Genomic DNA, 21,414 nt, shown 5'->3' with positions numbered 1-21,414 from the left:
ATTTTGGGGCCAGTGAGCCAGACAACCACGTCTGCCCTTCACTCCATGTCCCAGCCAGCCCCAAACTGACACTCCCTCCAGCCCCTCCTCCTCTGGGCTTTGTTCCTTTCCCGGGCCAGGTGGTCACCTGATTCCTTTGTTCTCCAACCCTTTAGCTCTCACCTTGCAGGGGGGAAGGGCCCAGGCCATCAGTGGCCAGGAAACAGGGTGTTGGCCATTCTCTGTGTCCAGACCCCTGCACACACCTGCCCTCTAGGGCTCTGCAATGATCATACACCCTTACCCCACCACCTAGATACTTAAGAACTGCATAGGGGAAACTGAGGCACCCCCACAATATTTGTAGGAAACATTAAGAACAGGCCCACTTCGTCACAGGGGCGCAGGCCGGAGCCTGGGTGCCCTGGGCTAGGGGCATGGTGCTGGGGGAGTAACATGGGAGAGGGCCCATGGCGCCTGGGGGGCTGAGAAAGGGGGACCGGCCCATGGCACCCAAGGGTAAGGAGAGGCTGGTCTGTGGCACCCGGAAGGGGGAGAAGTTGGGGCCAGCCTATGGCACCAGGGGAAGTGAGGGGGCTGACACATAGCCACAGAGAGGAAATGACGGGGCTGGTCCATGCCACCCAGGGGGCTGAGAGAGGGGCTGGCTCTTGGCACCCAGGGGGAAAAGGGGGGCTGGCCTGTGGCACTGGGGGGGGGGAATGGGGGCTGGCCCGTGCTGCCTGGCGGGGGGAATGGGGCCAACTCATGGTGCCCTGGGGGGGAAAAGGGGGCTGGCCTGTGGTGCCCGGGGGAGAAGAGGGGGTGCTGGCCTTTGGGGAGGACACTCACCTTGCTCTGCAGGTGCAGGTTGTTGTTAAGAACATCCCGCACCTCCTCGTCGGTGTCTTTCTGTGGGGTGGGGGGGCACAGAGTGTGTCACTCGGGGGGGGGCACACGGAGACCCAGCTGCCCCCCCAGCACAAGCCGCTCCCCCCCACACAGCTGCTTATCACCGCCTCTCCTCTCCAGACTCACTGCACCCCCAAGGGCAACAGCCCCATCCAGTTCCACCGCTGGCTCCTCCCCCTGTTTACCCTGGCTCCTCCTCCACTCCCCCGGCTCCTCCCCCTGCTCCCCCTGGCTCCTCCCCTGGCTCACCAGGGCATAGCGGCCCTTGGCCAGGGTGATGAGCTCCTGGTCCGTGGGCGAGCACATGTTGAGGCCGATGGGCAGCATCTTCTTCAGCGTGGCCACGATGAGCGAGGTCTGCACGGAGTAGCGATCTCCCCGCCGCTTCTTCTTGGTCCGCTCCTGCTCTGAGCTGCCCGCCTGCGGGGTACAGGGGGGTGTCAGGGCGGGGCCCCAGCAGTGACCCTCCCCACCCCCCAGTCCTCTGCTTCCAACCAACATGCCAAGGCAGAAGCGTCCGGCCACAGCAGCGCCCCTCCCACCCTGAGAGGGGTACCGGGCTAGCCCCACCCCCACCCAGATGGAGGGGTGGGGCTTCCCAAGGGGGGCGGGGCTTCCCACCTCCATGGGGGGAGGGGAGGAGCAGGGCCACTTTGAAAAAGGTGAAAGGGCAAAGATGGCTGGGTAACCCCTGGGGGATTTGAGGAGGGGCATCCTCAAGGACTAGGATAGCTCAACTGGGGGGGCTGCCCCCCCAGGGGACACGATCGCTCAGTCACGGATGCTGACAATTCAGAAATCTCCCGTTCTGAACCCGCCGCCCAGCCCAGCCCCTCTGTGTGAGCGCAGCCCCTGGCCGGCCTGGGCCGCCTCACCCCCCACCCCGGTACAGCGGGGGGGCTCAGGGCTCCCCAAATCCACCTGGGAACGGCCAGTGAGCTCAGGCCGCAGGAGCCCAGGGTCACCTCAGCGGGAGGGCTGTGGACCCAGCAAGCCGCCAGGAAGCACAGGGTCCGAGGGAGCTGACCGGGTGGAGGATGGTGGGGAAGAGGCTCCCCCCACGTGTCATGGGCTGCATGGGGGTTCCCCAGGCAGGGGACGGAGACATCACCCCAGGGACACCACAGCTCTTCCCGGGGCAGCCCCTGCCAAGCTGGGGGCACGAACCGGGAGGGGACGGCGCAGACAGCCCGGCAGGCAGGCAAGGCAGCATAATCTGCCTGCGACATCCCTGTGCACCGCCTCCTCCCCTGCTCCGGCTGGGATGTCACGAGGGGTGATTATGAGCTCCGTGATCCAGGGGTGGGGGGTCAAGAACAGGGACGGGACCTCACTCCTCCCCGTCCCCCACTCCCCAGCTTTGCACAGCGAGAGCCCAGAGGAACCAAACCGGTTCAGATAGGAGCCGGAGAGAGCTGGCCTGGCGCATGCAGCTTCGGGGCTGAGAGACAGCTGGGGGCAAGGAGCAAACGCTGGGGAAGGGGGGGCACAAATCCCCCGCGCTGGGCCCCAGGTCGCTGGTGAAAAGCCCCGGCAGAGGGAAGGTGGCTCGGGGCCGGTGGGCTGGGTGTGCTGATAGCCGACGGGCCGTGGGCTGGGTGCAGAGTGGGCACCGTGCGACGGAGCGGGGTGGACTGACCAGGGAATGGCGTCGAGTTCTGCTGGGACTGTCTGCCCGGGGGATGGGAGAGCCGGGGGTGACTCCACGGGAAGCCTGTCACCTGAGCTGGGAGGGGGTTGCACCCAGGTGACACCTTTGCCCAAGAACCTGGACAAAGGCTGGGGCAGGAGCCAGTGGGGGAGGAGGAGTGAGACCGGGGGAGGGGGGTTTTTTGGTTTCAGTTTGGGGCTGGGTGGTCGAATGCAGGGAACCCCAAGCCTGGCGTCTAAGCTCCCTGCCCCGTAGAAGGACTTGACTGAGAGTTCCTGGTTGTACCCACAAGTTCTGTTTTAGACCGCGTTCCTGTCATCTAATAAACCTTCCATTTTACTGGCTGGCTGAGAGTCACGGTGAATCCCAGGAAGAGGGGTGCAGGGCCCAGACTCCCCCACACTCCGTGACAACTGGTGGCAGCGGTGGGATCTACTGCACCCCGTGGGCGGCGCTTCCTGCAGTAAGTGACGGGGGAGCAGTAAGATGAAAGGGGATTGACGAGGACCAGGCGTGCTGAAGGCTCAGAGAGGAGCCGTTTCAGGGGGGCGGTTATCCCTGGGAGTGTGTGACCAGAGAAGGACTTTTGCAGTAAGAGGGTCCCCTGGGGGATTGCAGCGAGCGGTCCCAGGGGCGGAGGAGTCTGCAGCTCGACCCTGGCAAAGAGGTGGTGACCTTGAGAAGGGCTGGCACCCTAGGGGTCCTCCCTGGAAACCGTGGGGAGCAGCGAGCACACAGGCCTGCAAGTGGCCACCAAGGAGATGTACACCAAGCACCTTAAGAGCGACCTGGTGGAGCTGTGCAAGCAGAGGGGGCTGCACATTGCGAGGCTCACCAAAGAACAGCTGATTGCCCAGCTGGAGGAGGGAGATCGCTCCAAGGAACTGATCCCTGTCTCGGAGGGAAGCAGCCTGGCAGATGCAGTGCAGGCACCGGTGTCTGTCCCAGCGGGAAGTGAACAGACGGCTGCTGAGGGCTTCCCAAGATCCCTCCTACCTATGCCTAGGGGAAGGGCTGGGAGGAGCCCTGTGAATACTGAGGGCACTGTGACCCCTGTGGCCAGCAGGGGATCCTCCCAGCAGAGCTCCTCATTGCTGGATCTGAGGTGGCTGCAATGGGAGAAGGAGCTCAAACTGAGAGAGTTGGAGCTCAGGCAGCGGGAACTGCAGGAGGAGCGGGAAGAGCAGCGTCAGGAGCAGGAAAAGCAGTGTCAGCATGAGCTGGAGGAGAAGGAGAAACAGAGGCAGCATGAAAAGAAGCAGAGACAGCATGAGCTGGAGTTGGCCAGGCTGAGGAGCAGCGAGCCCCCGGCTGCGGTGAGTGAGGGGGGACCCAGGACGGCACGGAGCTTTGATAAGTGCCTCCTGGCCCAGTGTAAAGTGGGGGAGGACATGGATGACTTCCTGGATGCCTTTGAGAGGGCCTGCGAGCTGCACCAGGTTGATCCTGTGGACAGGCTCCAGTTTCTCACCCCCTTACTGGATCCCAAGGCCGTGGCATTGTACCGCCGACTGGAAGGGGCGGAGAAAAGGGGCTACAAACTATTCAAAAAGGCCCTGCTTTGCGAGTTTGGGCTGACTCCCGAAATGTACCGGGAAAGGTTCCAGAGACAGCGTAAAACCCCTGAGGCCTCATATCTGCAACTAGCCGTCCCCGTGGAGGGATATGTCACCAAGTGGGCAGAGGAGGCCCAGATGAAGGAAGACCTGGTTAAACTGATCGTACTAGAGAAACTATATGAGCGGTGCCCATCCAACCTGAGGCTATGGTTGGTGGACAAAAAGCCAGAGAACCTGCAACATGTAGGGCGGCTGGCCAATGAGTTTGTGAAGAGCCAGACAGGGGGTGGCAGGGAGGAGTCCCAAAGGAACAGGTCCACCACGATGCAGAGAGAGTCACCACGGGACCTCCCAGAGGGGAAATATGGAAAACCCCTTCCCAAGGGAACATTCAGCCTCAGGGCCAACTGACTGGCTCGAAGGGACCAACGGGACATGGGCTGCTATTACTGTGGCCAGAGAGGCCACATACGGACCCAATGCCCCAGGCTCAGGGACAGACTGAGCAGACCGAACCCACCCAGGGTTAACTGGGTAGGGACCCAGCTGGAGGAGGGGCAGACTTCCCAGACAAGGGGGGCTGATAGCTTATCAACTGCTCAGGAGGTGGGAGGGCCCCAGGCCAGCTCCTCTGGGGGGCTGGATGCCCCGGACTCAAGGTTCTCCGTTTACAGGGTGGGCGCGGGGCTGTCCCTGCGGAGAAAGTGCCTTGTTTCCCTGGAGGTGGATGGGAGGAAGGTCAATGGATACTGGGATACGGGCGCGGAGATGACGCTGGCCCGGCCTGAGGTGGTGGCGCCAGATCGGGTGATGCCCAACACCTACCTGACCTTGACGGGGTGGGTGGGATCCCGTTCAAGGTGCCCTTAGGGAGGGTACACCTGAAATGCGGGGCCAAGGAGGGCCCCAAGGATGTGGGGGTGCACCATTTGCCCACTGAGGTGTTAATGGGAGGGGACCTGGGGGACTGGCCAAGCAAACCCCAGGGTACCCTGGTCGTGACCCGTAGCCAGAGCTGGCAAGGGGCACCGTGCCCTGACCTCGGGGAGGGTACCACACCGGAGGCGCAGGACCCTACCCTGGTGGGGAGGGAGCGCTGAGGGGCACGGCTCAGAGAGGCTGTGGCCTCAGACCCAGCCAGTGAGAGGGAACCGGGCCCCATCCCTTCCCCAGCCGCTGAGTTCCAGGCCGAGTTGAGGAAAGATCCCTCCTTGCGGAAGCTCAGGGACCTGGCCGACCTTGGTGTCGTACGGACTATGAGGAGAGGCTGCCAGGAGAGGTTCCTGTGGGAGAAGGGGTTCCTGTACCGAGAATGGGCTCCCACAAGGGAAGTAGAGTCCTGTGGGATCAGGAGGCAGCTGGTGGTCCCCCAGAAGTATCGCCGCAAGCTCCTGTACCTGGCCCATGACATCCCCCTCGCGGGGCACCAGGGAATCCGGCGCACCCGGCAGAGGTTGCTACAGAACTTTTACTGGCCCGGGGTCTTTACCACGGTCCGGCAGTATTGCCGATCCTGTGACCCCCGTCAGAGGGTGAGGAAGGCCTGGGACAAGGGGAAAGCGGCTTTGAGACCTTTGCCCATCATAGAGGAGCCTTTCCAGAAGGTGGCCATGGACATCGTGGGGCCTCTCAGCAAGACGACCCGGTCGGGGAAGAAATACATTCTGGGGGTGATAGATTTCGCCACCCACTACCCCGAGGCAGTGCCCTTAGCTTCCATTGGAGCAGACACCACGGCAGATACGCTCCTGACTATTTTCAGCCGAGTGGGGTTCCCCAAGGAAGTCTTGACAGACCAACTTCATGTCGGCCCTGCTCCGGTGCTTGTGGGAGAAATGTGGGGTCCGGCACGACTGGGCCTCAGCTTATCACCCCCAGTCCAATGGGCTGGTGGAGAGGTTTAACGGGACGCTAAAGATGATGCTGAAAACCTTTATGAACCAGCACCCGCAGGATTGGGACAAGTACTTACCGCACCTGCTGTTCGCGTACAGGGAGGTGCCCCAGGAGTCTACCGGATTTTCGCCTTTCGAACTGTTATATGGCAGGAGGGTGAGGGGCCCCCTGGACCTGATGAGAGACGAGTGGGAGGGGGAGGCCACTCCCGATGGAGAGTCAGTGGTGGAGTATGTCCTGATCTTCCAAGAGAGACTGGCTGAACTCATGGGCCTGGCCAGGGAGAATCTGGCCAGAGCCCAGAAGAAGCAGACGGTCTGGTATGACCGCACGGCACGGGCCCGTGCCTACGCCACCGGGGATCCGGTGATGGTTCTCATCCCCGTGAGGAAAAACAAACTACAGGCCACTTGGGAAGGTCTCTTCAAGGTTGTCAAGCAGCTAAACGAGGTAAACTATGTGATGGAGCCTATCTAACCTGGCACACCACCACCGGGTGTACCATGTGAATATGATGAAGCCATATTATGACAGGGGGAATGTGGTGTTGGCCGTGTGCGGACATTGGGAGGAGCAGAGAGATGACCCTTTAGTAGATCTATTCCCTGGGACCAGAGCTGGTCCCCCCCTGGAAACAATTCCCTTCTTTGATCGGCTAACCCCTGCCCATCAAGCTGAGGTCAGGGGGGTGCTGCATCCGTACCGACAGCTGTTTTCCAACCAGCCTGGACACACTAATCTGACTGTCCACTGGGTGCAGACAGGGTCGCACCCGCCGACAAGATGCTCCCCCTTCCGAGTCACAGGGAAAACTGCTCAGGACCTGGAAAGAGAGATCCAGGACATGCTGGCTTTGGGGGCGATCCAGCCATCTACCAGCCCTTGGGCCTCGCCGGTGGTGCTGGTCCCCAAAAAGGACGGGTCGGTCCAGTTCTGTGTGGACTATCGGAAGCTCAAGGCCATCACTGTATCTGATGCCTACCCCATGCCCAGGCCTGATGAGCTCCTAGACAAGCTGGGAGGAGTTCGGTACCTTACCACCATGGACCTTACAAAGGGCTACTGGCAAGTGCCACTGGATGCAGATGCCAGGCTGAAATGGGCCTTTATCACCCCTCTGGGGCTCTCTGAGTTCCTGAACCTGCCTTTCGGCCTCGAGGAAGCGCCGGCCACCTTCCAGTTCAGGTGACAGGCTCAGGTCTCCTCACTCCAGTGGAGTCACCCCTGCCTCTCCCATCCCCCATGCAGACAGTCCCAGCAGAACTAGACGCCATTCCCTGGTCAGTCCTCCCCACTCCCTGCTCCGTCACACACCGTCGCTCGCCCAGCCCCCGGCTGCCGGCTCCTGGGACGTGCGACACAGGGTGCCGTGGGCACGGGGAGCGGGCTGGGGAGGACCCCGCCACTGTGGGGAAGGGGGGAGACTGGGGGCTGGCAGATCAGACACAGACACAAGGCGCCATGCGGTCTCTGTGCAGCCGAAGAGAAGTGAGACTCTACCTGGCCTTCTCCAGACTAAAGGAACCCGGCCAGGAGAGAAGGGGAGACAAGACAGAAGAGACATGTTAGATGGGCCGCGAGCCCACACAGTGGCTGCAATGCACGCCCGGGATGAGAGCAGGGCCACCCGGGGCATGGGGGTACCCCCAGCGCAGATCTGTGGGGGCTCATCGGACAGCGCCCTGGAGGTTACAAGGGGGGCTATGGCAGAATAGCGCCCCTGGTGGTTAGATCGGGGGATGGCAGGACAGCACCCTGTGGACTGGATTGGGGCAGGGGGAGGGGGCGCATGGGACCACCCCCCAGCACCCATAGCCTGGATCAGGGTGGCTCAGAGTCCCCGGGCAGCCCCCGCCAGCCCCACACACAGGGCGGGTGGCTCGATCAATCCACGCCCCTCGGCCCCCATTCTCCGACGGTGCCGTGAGCTCTGGGCTCCCCGGGGAACCCGCCTGCAGATGACCCTACAGCGGGGCCGCCCCCTCTGCCCACGCAGCCGGACCCGAGGGCCCTCGGGACGAGATTTAGCACCAAACATCGGTGCCTGGAGTCACACAGGCGTTTGAGCATCTGGAGCAGGGGCCATGGGGGAGCCGGGTCGGGCAGCATCCAGGTGGCCCTTCCGGCGTGAATCCCCCGCGATTGCCCTGCCCCACAGGCCCCGGGGCAGGGCTCCCCTGTGCCCCACATCGCCTCACCTTGGACATTTTACTTTTGCTGTCGGCCGTCAGGAAGGACATGTTGTTAATCTCGTTCTGCACCACGAAGTTCTGCTCCTCCCGCTTGAAATTCTGGGAGAGGGGGACAGGGTAAGCCGAGACCCCAGTTAGAGCTGATCCCCCACAGCCCAGCACCCCCTGCCGGGCTCCTGCCCCGCTCCCCGCAGCACAGCACCCCCCGCTGAGCCCCCGATCCGCTCCCCAAAGCCCAGCGTCCCTGTCGAACCCCTGCCCTGCTCCCTGCAGCCCAGCGCCCCCTATTGCCACGCTGGGGCACTGGGGTCAGCACCGCTTATTGAGCCCCGACCTCCGGCAGCACAGCGCCCCCTAGCGCTCCTCAGGGATCCCCCATCCACGCAGGACCCAGCCCCAATTCTGCTTAGCTGGGGTCCCTTCCCACCCCTGCCCCCGGCACCTCCCGCCCATCCCCGCGGCTGGCTCCTGGCACCTCCCCACTTGTCCCCGCCCCAGCCCCTGACACCTCCCACCCACCCCCGCTTACATGCGACTTGGACCAGTAGATGAAGACCTCGCCCACCATGCGGAAGAGCTCCTCGGCGTCCGAGTTGGGCTCCATCAGCCACTTGGCCCTGGGGACACACAGGGCACCATCAGCAGATGCCTGACCTCCGCCTGGCGCTGACAGGGCCCCCTTTGCCGGGGAGGGTGTTTCCGAGCTGTGGCTGGATTTGAACCAGGGAGCGGCTGGAGTTCTGAGGGGGCGTGGCTCTCCCAGGCTGGGCCCCGCCTCCTCACCTGGCACATGCAGCAGGCCATGCCCCCCCGCCCATGGCATGCCCCAGCCAGACCTCGCCCCTCCCTGTGGCATTCAGAGCAGGCCCCGCCCCTTGCCGTGGCTCTCCCGGCTGGGCCCCGCCCCTTGCCGTGGCTCTCCCGGCTGGGCCCCGCCCACCTGTTGTTGTCCACGTAGCGGATGAGCAGCGGGTAGAGGGCGTACAGGTCCCGGCAGAGCACGGAGAACTCGTCACGGATCAGCAGCTCCGCGTCCTCCGACTCGGTCTTGGCCTCCAGCCGCAGCTGCTCCTCCTCGGCCACCACCTTCCCCGAGCGCTTCTTCAGCTTCTCCATGGTGGGGATGAAATGCGAGCGCAGGAGCTCGGGCCGCGCCTTGCTCACGATGGGCTGGGCGAAGACTGGGTGGGAAGCGGGTTGGGGGTCAGGGGTGAGCCAGCCAGATGGTGTCTTCCCCCCCCACCGCCCCTGGGCTGGATCAGAGCCATGCCCCCTAGAGGGGAAAGGTCCTGCGCCCCATTCCCTGCCCCCCTGAGCCAGCCACCCCCAGCCCTGGGGCCGGATTGGAGCTGGTGACCCCTAGAGAAGAAAGGCCTCATGTCCCGTTCACTGCCTCGCCCCACGCCCCTGCTAGCCAGTCAGCCCCCCACATGGGAGCCAGCACCCCCTAAAGGGGAAAGGCCTTGCACCTCATTTCCTGCCCCCTTGAGCCAGCCAGCTCCCCCTGGGTCAGAGCTGGTGCCCCCCAAGGGGAAAGACCCTGTGTCCCATTCCCCACCCCCTTGATCCAGCCAGTCCCTGCCCTGGGATTGGGTCAGGGCTGGTGCCCCCTAGAGGGAAAAGGCCCCGTCTCCCATTCGTCGCCCCCCTGAGCCAGCCAGTCCCCTGGGTCTGAGCTGGTGCCGCCCCCAGGGGAAAGGCCCCACCCCAGCCCCTGCCCCTGGTACCTGCCAGCCTCTTCATCCAGGAGGCCTCGTCGATGCCCAGGTTGTTGACGATGATGCGGAGAATGTTGCCAAGCAGGGTGTTGAGGTGCTCGGAGGTCACCTGGGTGCACCAGGGCCCCTGGGGGAGGGTCTCGGGGCCCCGCTCCCACCAGCGGGGCAGGTAGTTGCAGAGCATGGGCAGCGTGACCTCGATGACGTGCGGCATCTCGGTGTAGCGGGCGCCCGACTCCGCCAGCCCGCTGATCTCCTTCATGAGCCGCTCCAGCTCCGGGATGTCGGGGCACATCTCCTCCACGCAGCTGGGCAGCCCCAGGACTGCGGGGGGCAGGCGTGAGCACTGGGGGGACGGGTCAGCGCCAGGGACGCCCCGTGGGGAGGGAGGGTTACCCGGGGATCCCCCGGGGTGGGCAGAGTTACAGGGGAAACCCCATGATGGGGGGTCCCTTGGGAATCCCCCAGCTCCAGCGACATCACCGCAGTGGAGGTAAGGAGGGGGGTCACATGGAATGCCCCAGCTCCAGGGAATCCCCATTGTGTAGGGGGGTTCCCTGGGAACTCCTGAGTACCAGGGACATCCCCACAGTGGGGTGGGGGGGGGCTCACATGGGAGTCCCCCAGCTCCAGGGACATCCCAAAGGGGGACGGAGCCGCAGAGTGCGGGGCCCTTTGGGCTCTGGGCCCCTTTCCCAGGACAAGCCCCAAACCGCAGACACTGGGGGAGCCGACGGGGGGGAGGGGCGACGGGGGGCACTCACTGGCGCGCTCCCGCGGCGACTTGGTGGTGTAGACGGAGCAGGGGTTGTGCGTGTTCAGATGTGGCTCCAGGAAGGCCACGGGCATTGCGGCTGCCAACCGGGCCAGGCACTCACCCAGGGCGGGGCGCTGCCTGGGGGGGCGGAGGGCGGGGAATCAGAGACCCTTCAGCTGGGCACTCGTCCCCGGCCCAGCTCTGTCCCATCCCAACCCCCCCAGCACCCCTCCGTGCCCACCCCTCGGACCACCCCCCCCATCGCCCATGTGCCCTCCCTTCTGACACCCTCCCCCCGGCTCCATCGCCCCTGTGCCCGCCCCTGTGCCCTCCCCTCGGACCACCCCCCCGGCTCCATCGCCCCTGTGCCCTCCCCTCGGACCACCCCCCATCATCCCATCTGTGCCCCCACTTATCCTGTTGCACCCACTGCTTGTGCCTCCCACCCCACCTCGGTCGTCCCTTCTTGTCCTCGTGTCCCCCCTGCCCCAGCCCCCCAACTCACCGCTCCACGTAGGGGTTCCTGGTGGTGCCCAGTGAGTAGATGCTACACAGGGTCCGGTAGCAGGAGACTTGGACATCGTCCACTGGGGGGGGAGGGGACAGATCAGGGGGGGCATCGCTTCTCCCACAATCCTCCCACATTTGGCTTGGGGGCAAACCCGCCCCCACCTCAAAAGGCCCGGATTGGGGTGGGGGAGGGGCCACCTTGCCTGGCTCTTGGCAGTGATTCACCATGGAAAGGGGGGGCCCTGCGGCTGGGGGGGCCCCCGGGTGGGGTGGGGAGGCGCCCAGTGCTGCCACTTGGTGCCGGTCACGTGGGTGGCGCGGATTGTATGGGGCCTGGGCTGCCAGCTCCTGCTGGGCCATGGGGGTCTGGCCCCACCCCTGGCACCCCTCCCCCTGCTGCCCTCAACCCCCCACCCCTCCAGATTCCCTGCCCGCCCTCACTTCCTCCCTTGCGCCCCCCCCCCTCCCCAATGCCTCCCTCTGCCCCGGGTGCCCACCAGCACCCCCCACTCCCTGGCACTCCTGCCCCTATGGCCCCCCCGCGCGGCCCCGGCCCCCCCTTACGGATGACGTCGTCCCCGAACTGGTGCTGGGCGATGTGCTCGAAGAGGGAGGTGAGCACGGGGAGCAATACCACCGTGGTGTAGTTGATGTTCTGGGCCACGCCCTTCACCTGGGTGCGGGACTGCGACACCTTGCCCAGCTTGAGGTTCTCCACCATCTTCTCAATGTCCTCCGAGGCACTCTCGAAGAACGAGCGCAGCCCGGCCTTGACGATCTCCGGCCCTGACTTCATCACCGTCCTGCCACGAGAGTGGCTCAGCCACGGGGTCTCCGCGCCCCCCGCCCCGCGCCCCACCCCAGAGGGGACGCATCTCCACGCCAGGTGAGGGGTCTCCGCGTCCCCCGCCCCGCGCCCCACCCCAGAGGGGACGCATCTCCACGCCGGGCGAGGGGTCCCCGCATCACCCGCCCCGCCCCCACCCCAGAGGGGACGCATCTCCGCGCCGGGCGAGGGGTCCCTAGTTCTGGGCATTGTCTCTGGGCAGTGAAATCTCCCCTATTTCTTTAGCTCCCGCCTCTTGGTCTCAGACCCCGCCCCTGCCCATGGCTCTGCCTAGCCCCAGTCCTGCCCCAACAGCCACTCCGGGGAGGGGACCCAGCCCGAGGGGCTCACCTGGCATCCAAGGAGCGAGCCAGGATGTGCAGGCAATTCACCACAGCTGCGGCGTCCGTGCCTGGGGGGAGAGACCCTGCATCACTGGGGAGGGGGGAGTCAGGCCTCTGGGGAAGGGGGATCCAGGCAGAGGGGTCAAGAGACACCTGCTTGGCTACACGCCTAGGCCCTGCACAGACTGGGAGAGGAGCAGGGCCACAGCATGGGGGGCAGGGATACAAGGGGGAAGTGAAAGGGGTTGGGACTGGGGGGCAGGACAGCCCCCGACAAGCCCAGAGTAATCTGGGATGGGTCACAGCTGCTCCCTCTGGGGTTTGGCTCAGCCCAGCCCAGCCCCCAGCCCCCAGGGCTGGGCGATGGGCAAGGCCAGGCGCCCCACCCACCCCCAGAGAGCCCAGCCCCACGGTGAGGGGCGCTTACCGAACAGAGAGACCCGATGCCTGACCAGGGCTGCAAGCTTGCAGAAAAGGCTGAAGGGAGAGGGGGAGAGAGGAAAAGAGACAGTGAAAGAGAGAGACACTGCAGAGGAAGAGTGCACACGGGGCAGAGATCGGAGGCAGAAAAGGGAGGAGGATCAATGGGGCTCTCATCACTCCCCCATTAACAGCACTTGCGGGTAGGGAGCCCTGGGTGGGATGGCAGGGGCTGCAGGTTGGGAGTGAGGGGCACTGGCAGAGCTGGGGGGGGGGAAGCCCAGGGCTGGGTTAGCAGGGCTGCAGGTCAGCAGCGAGGGGCACCAGCAGAGCCCCACACCTGGAGCTCTGAGTCAGCATGCGGGGGAGAGCGGGGGGGAAGGGGGTTAAGCCTCTGGCTGCCACCTGGCTGGATGGGGGCCTCTGGTCTGACGCACACCTGGGGCCAGGCTGCGCTGAGGGTGACGCCCAGGTATGGCCCTCCACCCCTGCCCCCCCACTGCACTCCCCACTCACCTGGTGATCATCTCCTTCTCCTTGTTGGAGGCATGGCCCCCGCTGCCCAGCACCTTGGCGGGCGTGGACAGGAAGTAGAGACAGTGGTTGTGGAAGTACTGGTTGATGAGAGGCAGCAGGATCTGGGGTGTAGGGTGGGGGGGAGGAGGTGGGTCAGTGGCAGGGAGACATCACCACGGCGGGCAGCAAGCCTGCACCCCCACCCGCCACCCTCACGGGCTGGGGGTGAACGTCAGAGCCCCCACAGGGAGGAGATGTGACCTCCCCCACACATGTGGCACAGACAGTGACCTGGGACAAAGAGACCTCCTCCCACACCCCGAGCCGGGCCCCACACCCAGGAGATGGAGGGTGAGTGGGGACGACGGGGAGTCAGAGTAACAGCGGTGTTAGCTCACCCTGGCTCCGTTCCCTTCCCTTGCGACCTGCCAGTGCCGATAACACCGGAGCTCCAAGGGCAGACGCCCCGGGGCGTCTAACACCGGAGCTCCAAGGGCAGACGCCCCGGGGCGTCTAACACCGGAGCTCCAAGGGCAGACGCCCCGGGGCGTCTAACACCGGAGCTCCAAGGGCAGACGCCCCGGGGCGTCTAACACCGGAGCTCCAAGGGCAGACGCCCCGGGGCGTCTAACACCGGAGCTCCAAGGGCAGACGCCCCGGGCCGATAACACCGGAGCTCCAAGGGCAGACGCCCCGGGGCGTATAACACCGGAGCTCCAAGGGCAGACGCCCCGGGGCGTATAACACCGGAGCTCCAAGGGCAGACGCCCCGGGGCCGTATAACACCGGAGCTCCAAGGGCAGACGCCCCGGGGCCGTATAACACCGGAGCTCCAAGGGCAGACGCCCCGGGGCCGTATAACACCGGAGCTCCAAGGGCAGACGCCCCGGGGCCGTATAACACCGGAGCTCCAAGGGCAGACGCCCCGGGGCCGTATAACACCGGAGCTCCAAGGGCAGACGCCCCGGGGCCGTATAACACCGGAGCTCCAAGGGCAGACGCCCCGGGGCGTATAACACCGGAGCTCCAAGGGCAGACGCCCCGGGGCGTATAACACCGGAGCTCCAAGGGCAGACGCCCCGGGGCGTATAACACCGGAGCTCCAAGGGCAGACGCCCCGGGGCGTATAACACCGGAGCTCCAAGGGCAGACGCCCCGGGGCGTATAACACCGGAGCTCCAAGGGCAGACGCCCCGGGCCGTATAACACCGGAGCTCCAAGGGCAGACGCCCCGGGGCGATAACACCGGAGCTCCAAGGGCAGACGCCCCGGGGCGTATAACACCGGCGCTCCAAGGGCAGACGCCCCGGGGCGTATAACACCGGCGCTCCAAGGGCAGACGCCCCGGGGCGTATAACACCGGCGCTCCAAGGGCAGACGCCCCGGGGCGTATAACACCGGAGCTCCAAGGGCAGACGCCCCGGGGCGATAACACCGGAGCTCCAAGGGCAGAAGCCCCGGGGCGTATAACACCGGAGCTCCAAGGGCAGACGCCCCGGGGCGATAACACCGGAGCTCCAAGGGCAGACGCCCCGGGGCGTATAACACCGGCGCTCCAAGGGCAGACGCCCCGGGGCGTATAACACCGGCGCTCCAAGGGCAGACGCCCCGGGGCGTATAACACCGGCGCTCCAAGGGCAGACGCCCCGGGGCCGTATAACACCGGAGCTCCAAGGGCAGACGCCCCGGGGCGTATAACACCGGAGCTCCAAGGGCAGACGCCCCGGGGCGATAACACCGGAGCTCCAAGGGCAGAAGCCCCGGGGCGTATAACACCGGAGCTCCAAGGGCAGACGCCCCGGGGCGATAACACCGGAGCTCCAAGGGCAGACGCCCCGGGGCGTATAACACCGGCGCTCCAAGGGCAGACGCCCCGGGGCGTATAACACCGGCGCTCCAAGGGCAGACGCCCCGGGGCGTATAACACCGGCGCTCCAAGGGCAGACGCCCCGGGGCCGTATAACACCGGAGCTCCAAGGGCAGACGCCCCGGGGCGTATAACACCGGAGCTCCAAGGGCAGACGCCCCGGGGCGTATAACACCGGAGCTCCAAGGGCAGACGCCCCGGGGCCGTATAACACCGGCGCTCCAAGGGCAGACGCCCCGGGGCGTATAACACCGGCGCTCCAAGGGCAGACGCCCCGGGGCGTATAACACCGGAGCTCCAAGGGCAGACGCCCCGGGGCCGTATAACACCGGAGCTCCAAGGGCAGACGCCCCGGGGCCGTATAACACCGGAGCTCCAAGGGCAGACGCCCCGGGGCGTATAACACCGGAGCTCCAAGGGCAGACGCCCCGGGCCGTATAACACCGGAGCTCCAAGGGCAGACGCCCCGGGGCGATAACACCGGAGCTCCAAGGGCAGACGCCCCAGGGTGATAACACCGGAGCTCCAAGGGCAGACACCCCGGGCAGCCTGCGCTACCTGCCCGTGCTGATAACTCCAAGGACACAAGCACCAGGCAACCTGAACTGTGTTACAAAGGCAACAATATCCCAGCCTCCAGCACTTAACACTCCCCCATGGCTCAGATGCCCCTTCCCCCGGATCCAAGCCCCTCACCCACACCTCCATGGCTCAGGTACCCCCTCCCCACTGGAGGAGCCCCCCTTTGATGGCAGGGGGATGGACCAGTCTGGACAAACTGACCTTGGCGAAGAACTTGATCTCCTGCTCATGGGGTGATTTCTCCACCCGCCCGCTGCTCACCACGGCCTCTGCAAGGAGACAAGATGCTGTGAGTGCCTGGGGGGCTGTGGGGATTGTTCCCCCTCCCCGACCCTGGGACTCTAGGTAGATTCAAGCTTTAACACATTCAGGCAACTTTTCCATATTTCTGCAGATGCCTCCAAGCCCCTGGGGAGCAGCTGGCACGCAGGAGAACCAAGGAGTCCTGGCTCCCATCTCCCCTGCTCTAACCCCGAGACACCACTCCCCTCCCAGAGCTGGGCACAGAACCCAGGAGTCCTGGTTCCCAGCCCCTCCTCTGATCCCTGGATTTACCACCCGCACCAGAAACAGAGTGCGGCCGAGCCTCTGTGGGTCCCCAGTGGTACTGGGAGGGGCAGCCAGGTGTGCATGGCAGGCTGTGTGCTCCTTACCCAGGTGGGCGATGAACTCCTGCGAAATGTCCATCCACTTGAGCAGCTGCTGCAGGAAGCCATAGGCAAATCGCTTCTCGATGGAAGACGAGTCGAGCTCCATGTCCTTCAGCCCCCTGTGAGAGAGCAGGGTCAGGGGCATTGGCCTCTCCAGCCAAAGCCCGGGGGGAACAGATGGGAAGATGGACCTGCCCCCAGGGGGGAACAGACAAGGTGACAGATCCCCGCCCCCCAGGGGAACAGATGGTGACCGACCCACTCCTGGGGAAGGGAATAGACTGGAGGGAACAATCCCACCCTTAGGGGGGAACAGGTGTGGGGGACAGTCTGGCCCCCAGGGGCAATGGACTCTATGGCGTGATCCCCCCAAGTGGGGATGAGGCCTGACGGGCAGCCCATGGGATGTGGGGGAAAGGGGGCCCAAGGATCCCCGTGGGGCAGAAGCGCAGTGAGCCATGGAGAGGAGGTGTCCCGCCCCCACCTGGTCACGGCGTAGCCATTCATCTGTAGGAATTTGAGCAGCTCCTGGGCCTTCTCGCGGTCACGGGCCTTCTCTTTGGCCGTCAGCGTGTCGTAGGGCACCAGCAGAGGGTGGGAGCCGCCCCCTGCGGAGAGAGAGTCAGCCAGCCCCCCGCCCAGCCAGGTCCAGCTGGGGGCAGACTCTGAGCTGGGGAAGGCACAGACAGAGACGCGCCTGGGCCGGGGACGGACGGACGGACGGACACACTCACCTTTGGCCTCCAGCTCCTGCTTCTTCTTACGCCCCCAGGTGTTGTGATAGTTCTCAGCCAGCTGCTCCGCCATGGCCTGTGGGGAGAGGTGGGGGCTGTGAGCGATTCATGCCCTCGTGGGGTCCTGTGGGGCCCACCGGCCAGGGAGCGTGACATATTTCACTCCCCAGGGCGCACCCGGATGTGCCGATCCCAGCACGGCCCACTCCTGACCTCCACGCCAGCTGGCCTGGGGGGTAAAAGGCCCAGATTGGGGGGGGGGACTTGTCTCACCTGCAGCTCCCGGGAAAGCGTCACCCCCAACAGGTCGATGGGCTGTGGGTTGTAGCCGTGGCTGGGGTCGTAGGTTGCCTGTGGGGGAGGGATTAGAGTTTAGAGGGGCTGTTCCCCCCCACCACCACCACCCCCCCCGCCAGGTTGCACCATCACTGCCCCACGTTTCCCTTCCCCCAATCGCACCTCCATGCTGGCTGGATCTGGAGCCCCTCCCTCTGTGTGTCATGGCCCCTCTGGCGGGGATCCTCTGGGGCTCCCAGCCTTGTGCTCTCGCCCACCCAGCTCTGAAGGCCCTCGCTGTGCAGCCTCCCGGCACCCATGGGGCTAGAGAGCTGCAGGTTCATTCCAGGGGGTGGGGGTGTCCCTCAGAGTGCCAGGCTGGCCATAGAGACCAAGTCACTCCCCGGGGGTGAACTCAGCATCAACGCGCCCCTCCCTACAAGCCCACCCTAGGCACCGTTCACTTCTCTGGATGGGCAGCTCAGGGCTCTCCTCCCACCACGGAGCCTGCTCCCAACGGCAGAGCTGGAGGAACCCAGGAGTCCTGGCTCTCAGCCCCCTGCTCCGACCACTGGACCCAATTCCCCTCCCAGAGCTGGGGAGTCCTAACCCCCAAAACCCTCCTCCCCGGCTCTAACCACTAGACCCCACTCCTCTCCTAGAGCCGGGACAGAACCCAGGAGTCCTGAGCCCCCCCGGAGCCGCGCTGCCCTCACCTGGGCTGACTGCGAGATCTTCCGCGTCTTCTTCTTCTCCGTCTTCTCCTCCTCGCCCTCGTGGGGCTTCTCCACCGTCCACTCCCAGGCGATCATGGCTTTGAGCGACTCCTTGATGGGCCAGCGGTAGATCTCCTTGTCCTGCGGGGCCAAGCCGGGTGCTGGCTCAGGGCTTGGGCGGGGGTGGGGGGGCAGGTAGCAAGATGGGAGGACGCCCCCCTTGGACTGCGGGCTGAGATCTGCACCGCCGGGGAGACGGAGGAGGATGGGGGGGAACCAGTGGGTTCCCAGGGTTTCTGCCCCGAACCTGTGCAGCCTGGCAGGTGCACTGGGTGGGGGGAGGCCGGATGAGGGGGGGTGCAGGTGAGGGGGCCAAGCGGGTACCTTTTCAGAGAAGGTCTTGTAGGGGCGCAGCATGGGGTGGGTCTTGGCCTCCTCATCGATCGTCTCCCCGAAGGTCCAGTTGTTCTGGATCTGCCAGAGGAAAGGTCCCAGGTGTGGGTCACAGGGGTCACACCCAGAGGGGCTGGGGTTGGGGGGTAACAAGGGAAGTCACATAGAGGGCGGAGGTCACGGTGTGGACCTGGGGGGTCATGGGGAGGTCACACTGAGGTCACGAGGTCAGGGGGTCCTGAGGGTTCATAGCAAGGGTAGAGACATAGGGGGTCATAGGGAGGTCACATGGGGAAGCAGTGCATTGTGGGCCAGCGGGGGCAGGGGAAGCAGTGCATTGTGGGTTGCCGGGGGGGGAGCAGTGCATTATGGGCCGATGGGGACCGGGGGAGCGGTGCATTGTGGGCCGGCGGGGACCGGGGGAGCGGTGCATTGTGGGCCGGCAGGAGAAGCAGCGCATTGTGGGTCAGCAGGGGGAGAGCAGTGCATTGTGGGTCGGCAGGGGCGGGGGAAGCAGTGCATTGTGGGCCGCGGGCCCCATACCTTGTCGAAGGCCCACTTCTCATGCGTGTGCTCGGCGTATTTGTTGATGAAGGCGTCCAGCTTCTCGGGGATGATGACGCTGTGGGGGGTGGAGCATCGCTCAGGGTGGAGCTTCCAAGCCGGGTTTGGGCACACGTGGCTTTGGGGGGCCAGGGTCTGGGGGGGGCAAACTCCATCCCGAAGGGACGCTGCCCCACAGCCCAGCACCGCCAATGGGGGTGCCCGCTCCACCGAGCTCTGGGACAGGAACACCAGGGGACTGCAGGTTGGGAGTGGGGGGCACCGGCAGGGCTGGAGGGGGGCAGGGCTGGGCTGCTAAGGGGCTGTGGGTTGGCGGGGGGCTGCAGGTCAGGAGTGAGGGGCACTGGCAGGGCTGGGGGCTGGCGGGGGGGGCTGCGGGTCGGGAAGGAGGGGCACTCCTGGAGGGCGGGAGGACCCATGGCACCCAGGGCCCCCCCGTGACCCCGGTCCGGGGGCTCCTCACTTGAGGGTCTCGACGGGCTTGGGGTCGAAGTTGCCCTCGGCGTCGATGGAGGCCCTTTTCTCCATCCTGGAGCAGTAGCTGGCGTCCACGTAGTCGGGGGGCAGGGCACCGGCAATGGCGCACAGGCAGGGCATGGCCAGCTTGTACAGCTCCGCCCTGAACTTCTGCACGGGGGGCGGGGTGAGTGGGGCCCAGCCGGCGCCCTGCCCCCAGCCCCCTCCCTCCCCGATCACCCCCTCCCCATCCTGCCCCCACTCCCCTCTCCTCCCCCGATCATCCCTCCCCATCCTCCCTCCCTCCCACCCTGCCCCCCAGCCCCTCCCTCCCCGATCACCCCTCCCCATCCTGCCCCCACTCCCCTCTCCTCCCCCGATCATCCCTCCCCATCCTCCCTCCCTCCCACCCTGCCCCCCCAGCCCCTCCCTCCCCGATCACCCCTCCCCATCCTGTCCCCACTCCCCTCTCCTCCCCCGATCATCCCTCCCCATCCTCCCTCCCTCCCACCCTGCCCCCCAGCCCCTCCCTCCCCTGCCCCCACTCCCCTCTCCTCCCCCGATCATCCCTCCCCATCCTCCCTCCCTCCCACCCTGCCCCCAGCCCTTCCCTCCCCCTGCCCCCCAGCCCCCTCCCTCCCCAATCACCCCTCCCCATCCTGCCCCCACTCCCCTCTCCTCCCCCGATCACCCCTCCCCATCCTCCCTCCCTCCCTCCCACCCTGCCCCCCAGTCCCTCCCTCCCCAAACACCCCTCCCCATCCTGCCCCCACTCCCCTCTCCTCCCCCGATCATCCCTCCCCATCCTCCCTCCCTCCCACCCTGCCCCCAGCCCCTCCCTCCCCGATCACCCCTCCCCATCCTGCCCCCACTCCCCTCTCCTCCCCCGATCATCCCTCCCCATCCTCCCTCCCTCCCACCCTGCCCCCCAGCCCCTCCCTCCCCGATCACCCCTCCCCATCCTGTCCCCACTCCCCTCTCCTCCCCCGATCATCCCTCCCCATCCTCCCTCCCTCCCACCCTGCCCCCCAGCCCCTCCCTCCCCGATCACCCCTCCCCATCCTGCCCCCACTCCCCTCTCCTCCCCCGATCACCCCTCCCCACCCTCCCCCAGCCCCCACTCCCCTCCCCCCCTGCCCCCCAGCCCCCCCAGGCACACAACAGCATCCCACGCCGCCCGCCCCCCGCGCACCTTGTGGGCCAGGGAGTCGAAGATGCCCCAGAAGAGCTTGCGGGTGAGATGCAGCTCCTCCTCGGAGCTCACGCCGCAGCTGGCCCAGCCCGCGGGCAGGCAATAGTACTTCCAGCACCGCTCATAGTGGTTGTTCAGGAGCTGGGGGGGAGGGGGGGGCGGATACAGTTACTGGGGGCGCCCCACGCTCTGGGGGACGCCCCGGTGCGTTCCAGAGCCCCAGGGCCTGGCCAGCCCCCCCCCTCCCCGCCCCCCAGACAGCGGCCGCCCAGGGTTCCCGACCAGCGAGCGGCAAGCCCGGGCACGGCCCACCCCGCCCCTCACCTTCAGGGGCATTTTGGCAAACTCGTTGAGGACGGGCACGTCGAAGACCAGCCGGCGCAGCAGATGCTGCAGCATGGAGGGCCGGATGCACCTGGTGGGAGAGAGCTGCTCTGACAACGGGACAGGCTGCCCGAGACACCGGGCGGGGGATAACGAACCTGCGGAACCCCCCGCTGCAGGGTCTCCCCAAGGCAAACGGCAGGGCCTGCTTGGCGTGTTTCAGTCCTCAGGCTTCAGGGCGGGAGCTGACCAGCAGCTGGGGATGCCCCGAGTAGGGCTGGCAGCCCGGTACGGCCTCCGCCGTGGGTGGGGGGCTCAACACCTGGCATTGGTCAGAGCTGGGGCCGCGGGGGCCGCAGACCCGGCTGGGGGCCCCTAGC

At 65.9% G+C, this 21,414-nt stretch overlaps 1 protein-coding gene across 1 annotated transcript in view; it reads right to left on the bottom strand.

The window, feature by feature from the left end:
- Positions 1 to 21,414, bottom strand: part of RYR1 (ryanodine receptor 1) — a 92,357-nt gene that overhangs the window by 19,547 nt on the left and 51,396 nt on the right. The window contains 23 exon segments of the mRNA XM_078850381.1: positions 832 to 891; positions 1,141 to 1,311; positions 8,196 to 8,288; positions 8,719 to 8,806; positions 9,130 to 9,370; positions 9,917 to 10,231; positions 10,672 to 10,802; positions 11,170 to 11,251; positions 11,739 to 11,977; positions 12,352 to 12,412; positions 12,772 to 12,821; positions 13,281 to 13,402; positions 15,931 to 15,998; positions 16,383 to 16,498; positions 16,864 to 16,987; positions 17,114 to 17,189; positions 17,387 to 17,464; positions 18,106 to 18,246; positions 18,490 to 18,579; positions 19,042 to 19,120; positions 19,526 to 19,689; positions 20,711 to 20,851; positions 21,035 to 21,125. Coding sequence (XP_078706507.1) covers positions 832 to 891; positions 1,141 to 1,311; positions 8,196 to 8,288; positions 8,719 to 8,806; positions 9,130 to 9,370; positions 9,917 to 10,231; positions 10,672 to 10,802; positions 11,170 to 11,251; positions 11,739 to 11,977; positions 12,352 to 12,412; positions 12,772 to 12,821; positions 13,281 to 13,402; positions 15,931 to 15,998; positions 16,383 to 16,498; positions 16,864 to 16,987; positions 17,114 to 17,189; positions 17,387 to 17,464; positions 18,106 to 18,246; positions 18,490 to 18,579; positions 19,042 to 19,120; positions 19,526 to 19,689; positions 20,711 to 20,851; positions 21,035 to 21,125 — 2,821 coding nt within the window.

Source organism: Lepidochelys kempii, chromosome 23 (assembly GCF_965140285.1).
Source record: "Lepidochelys kempii isolate rLepKem1 chromosome 23, rLepKem1.hap1, whole genome shotgun sequence".
In the NCBI taxonomy this organism is placed as follows: Eukaryota; Metazoa; Chordata; order Testudines; family Cheloniidae; genus Lepidochelys; species Lepidochelys kempii.
Note: the sequence above shows the minus strand (reverse complement) of the source record. Positions and strands in the feature narration are given on the sequence as shown.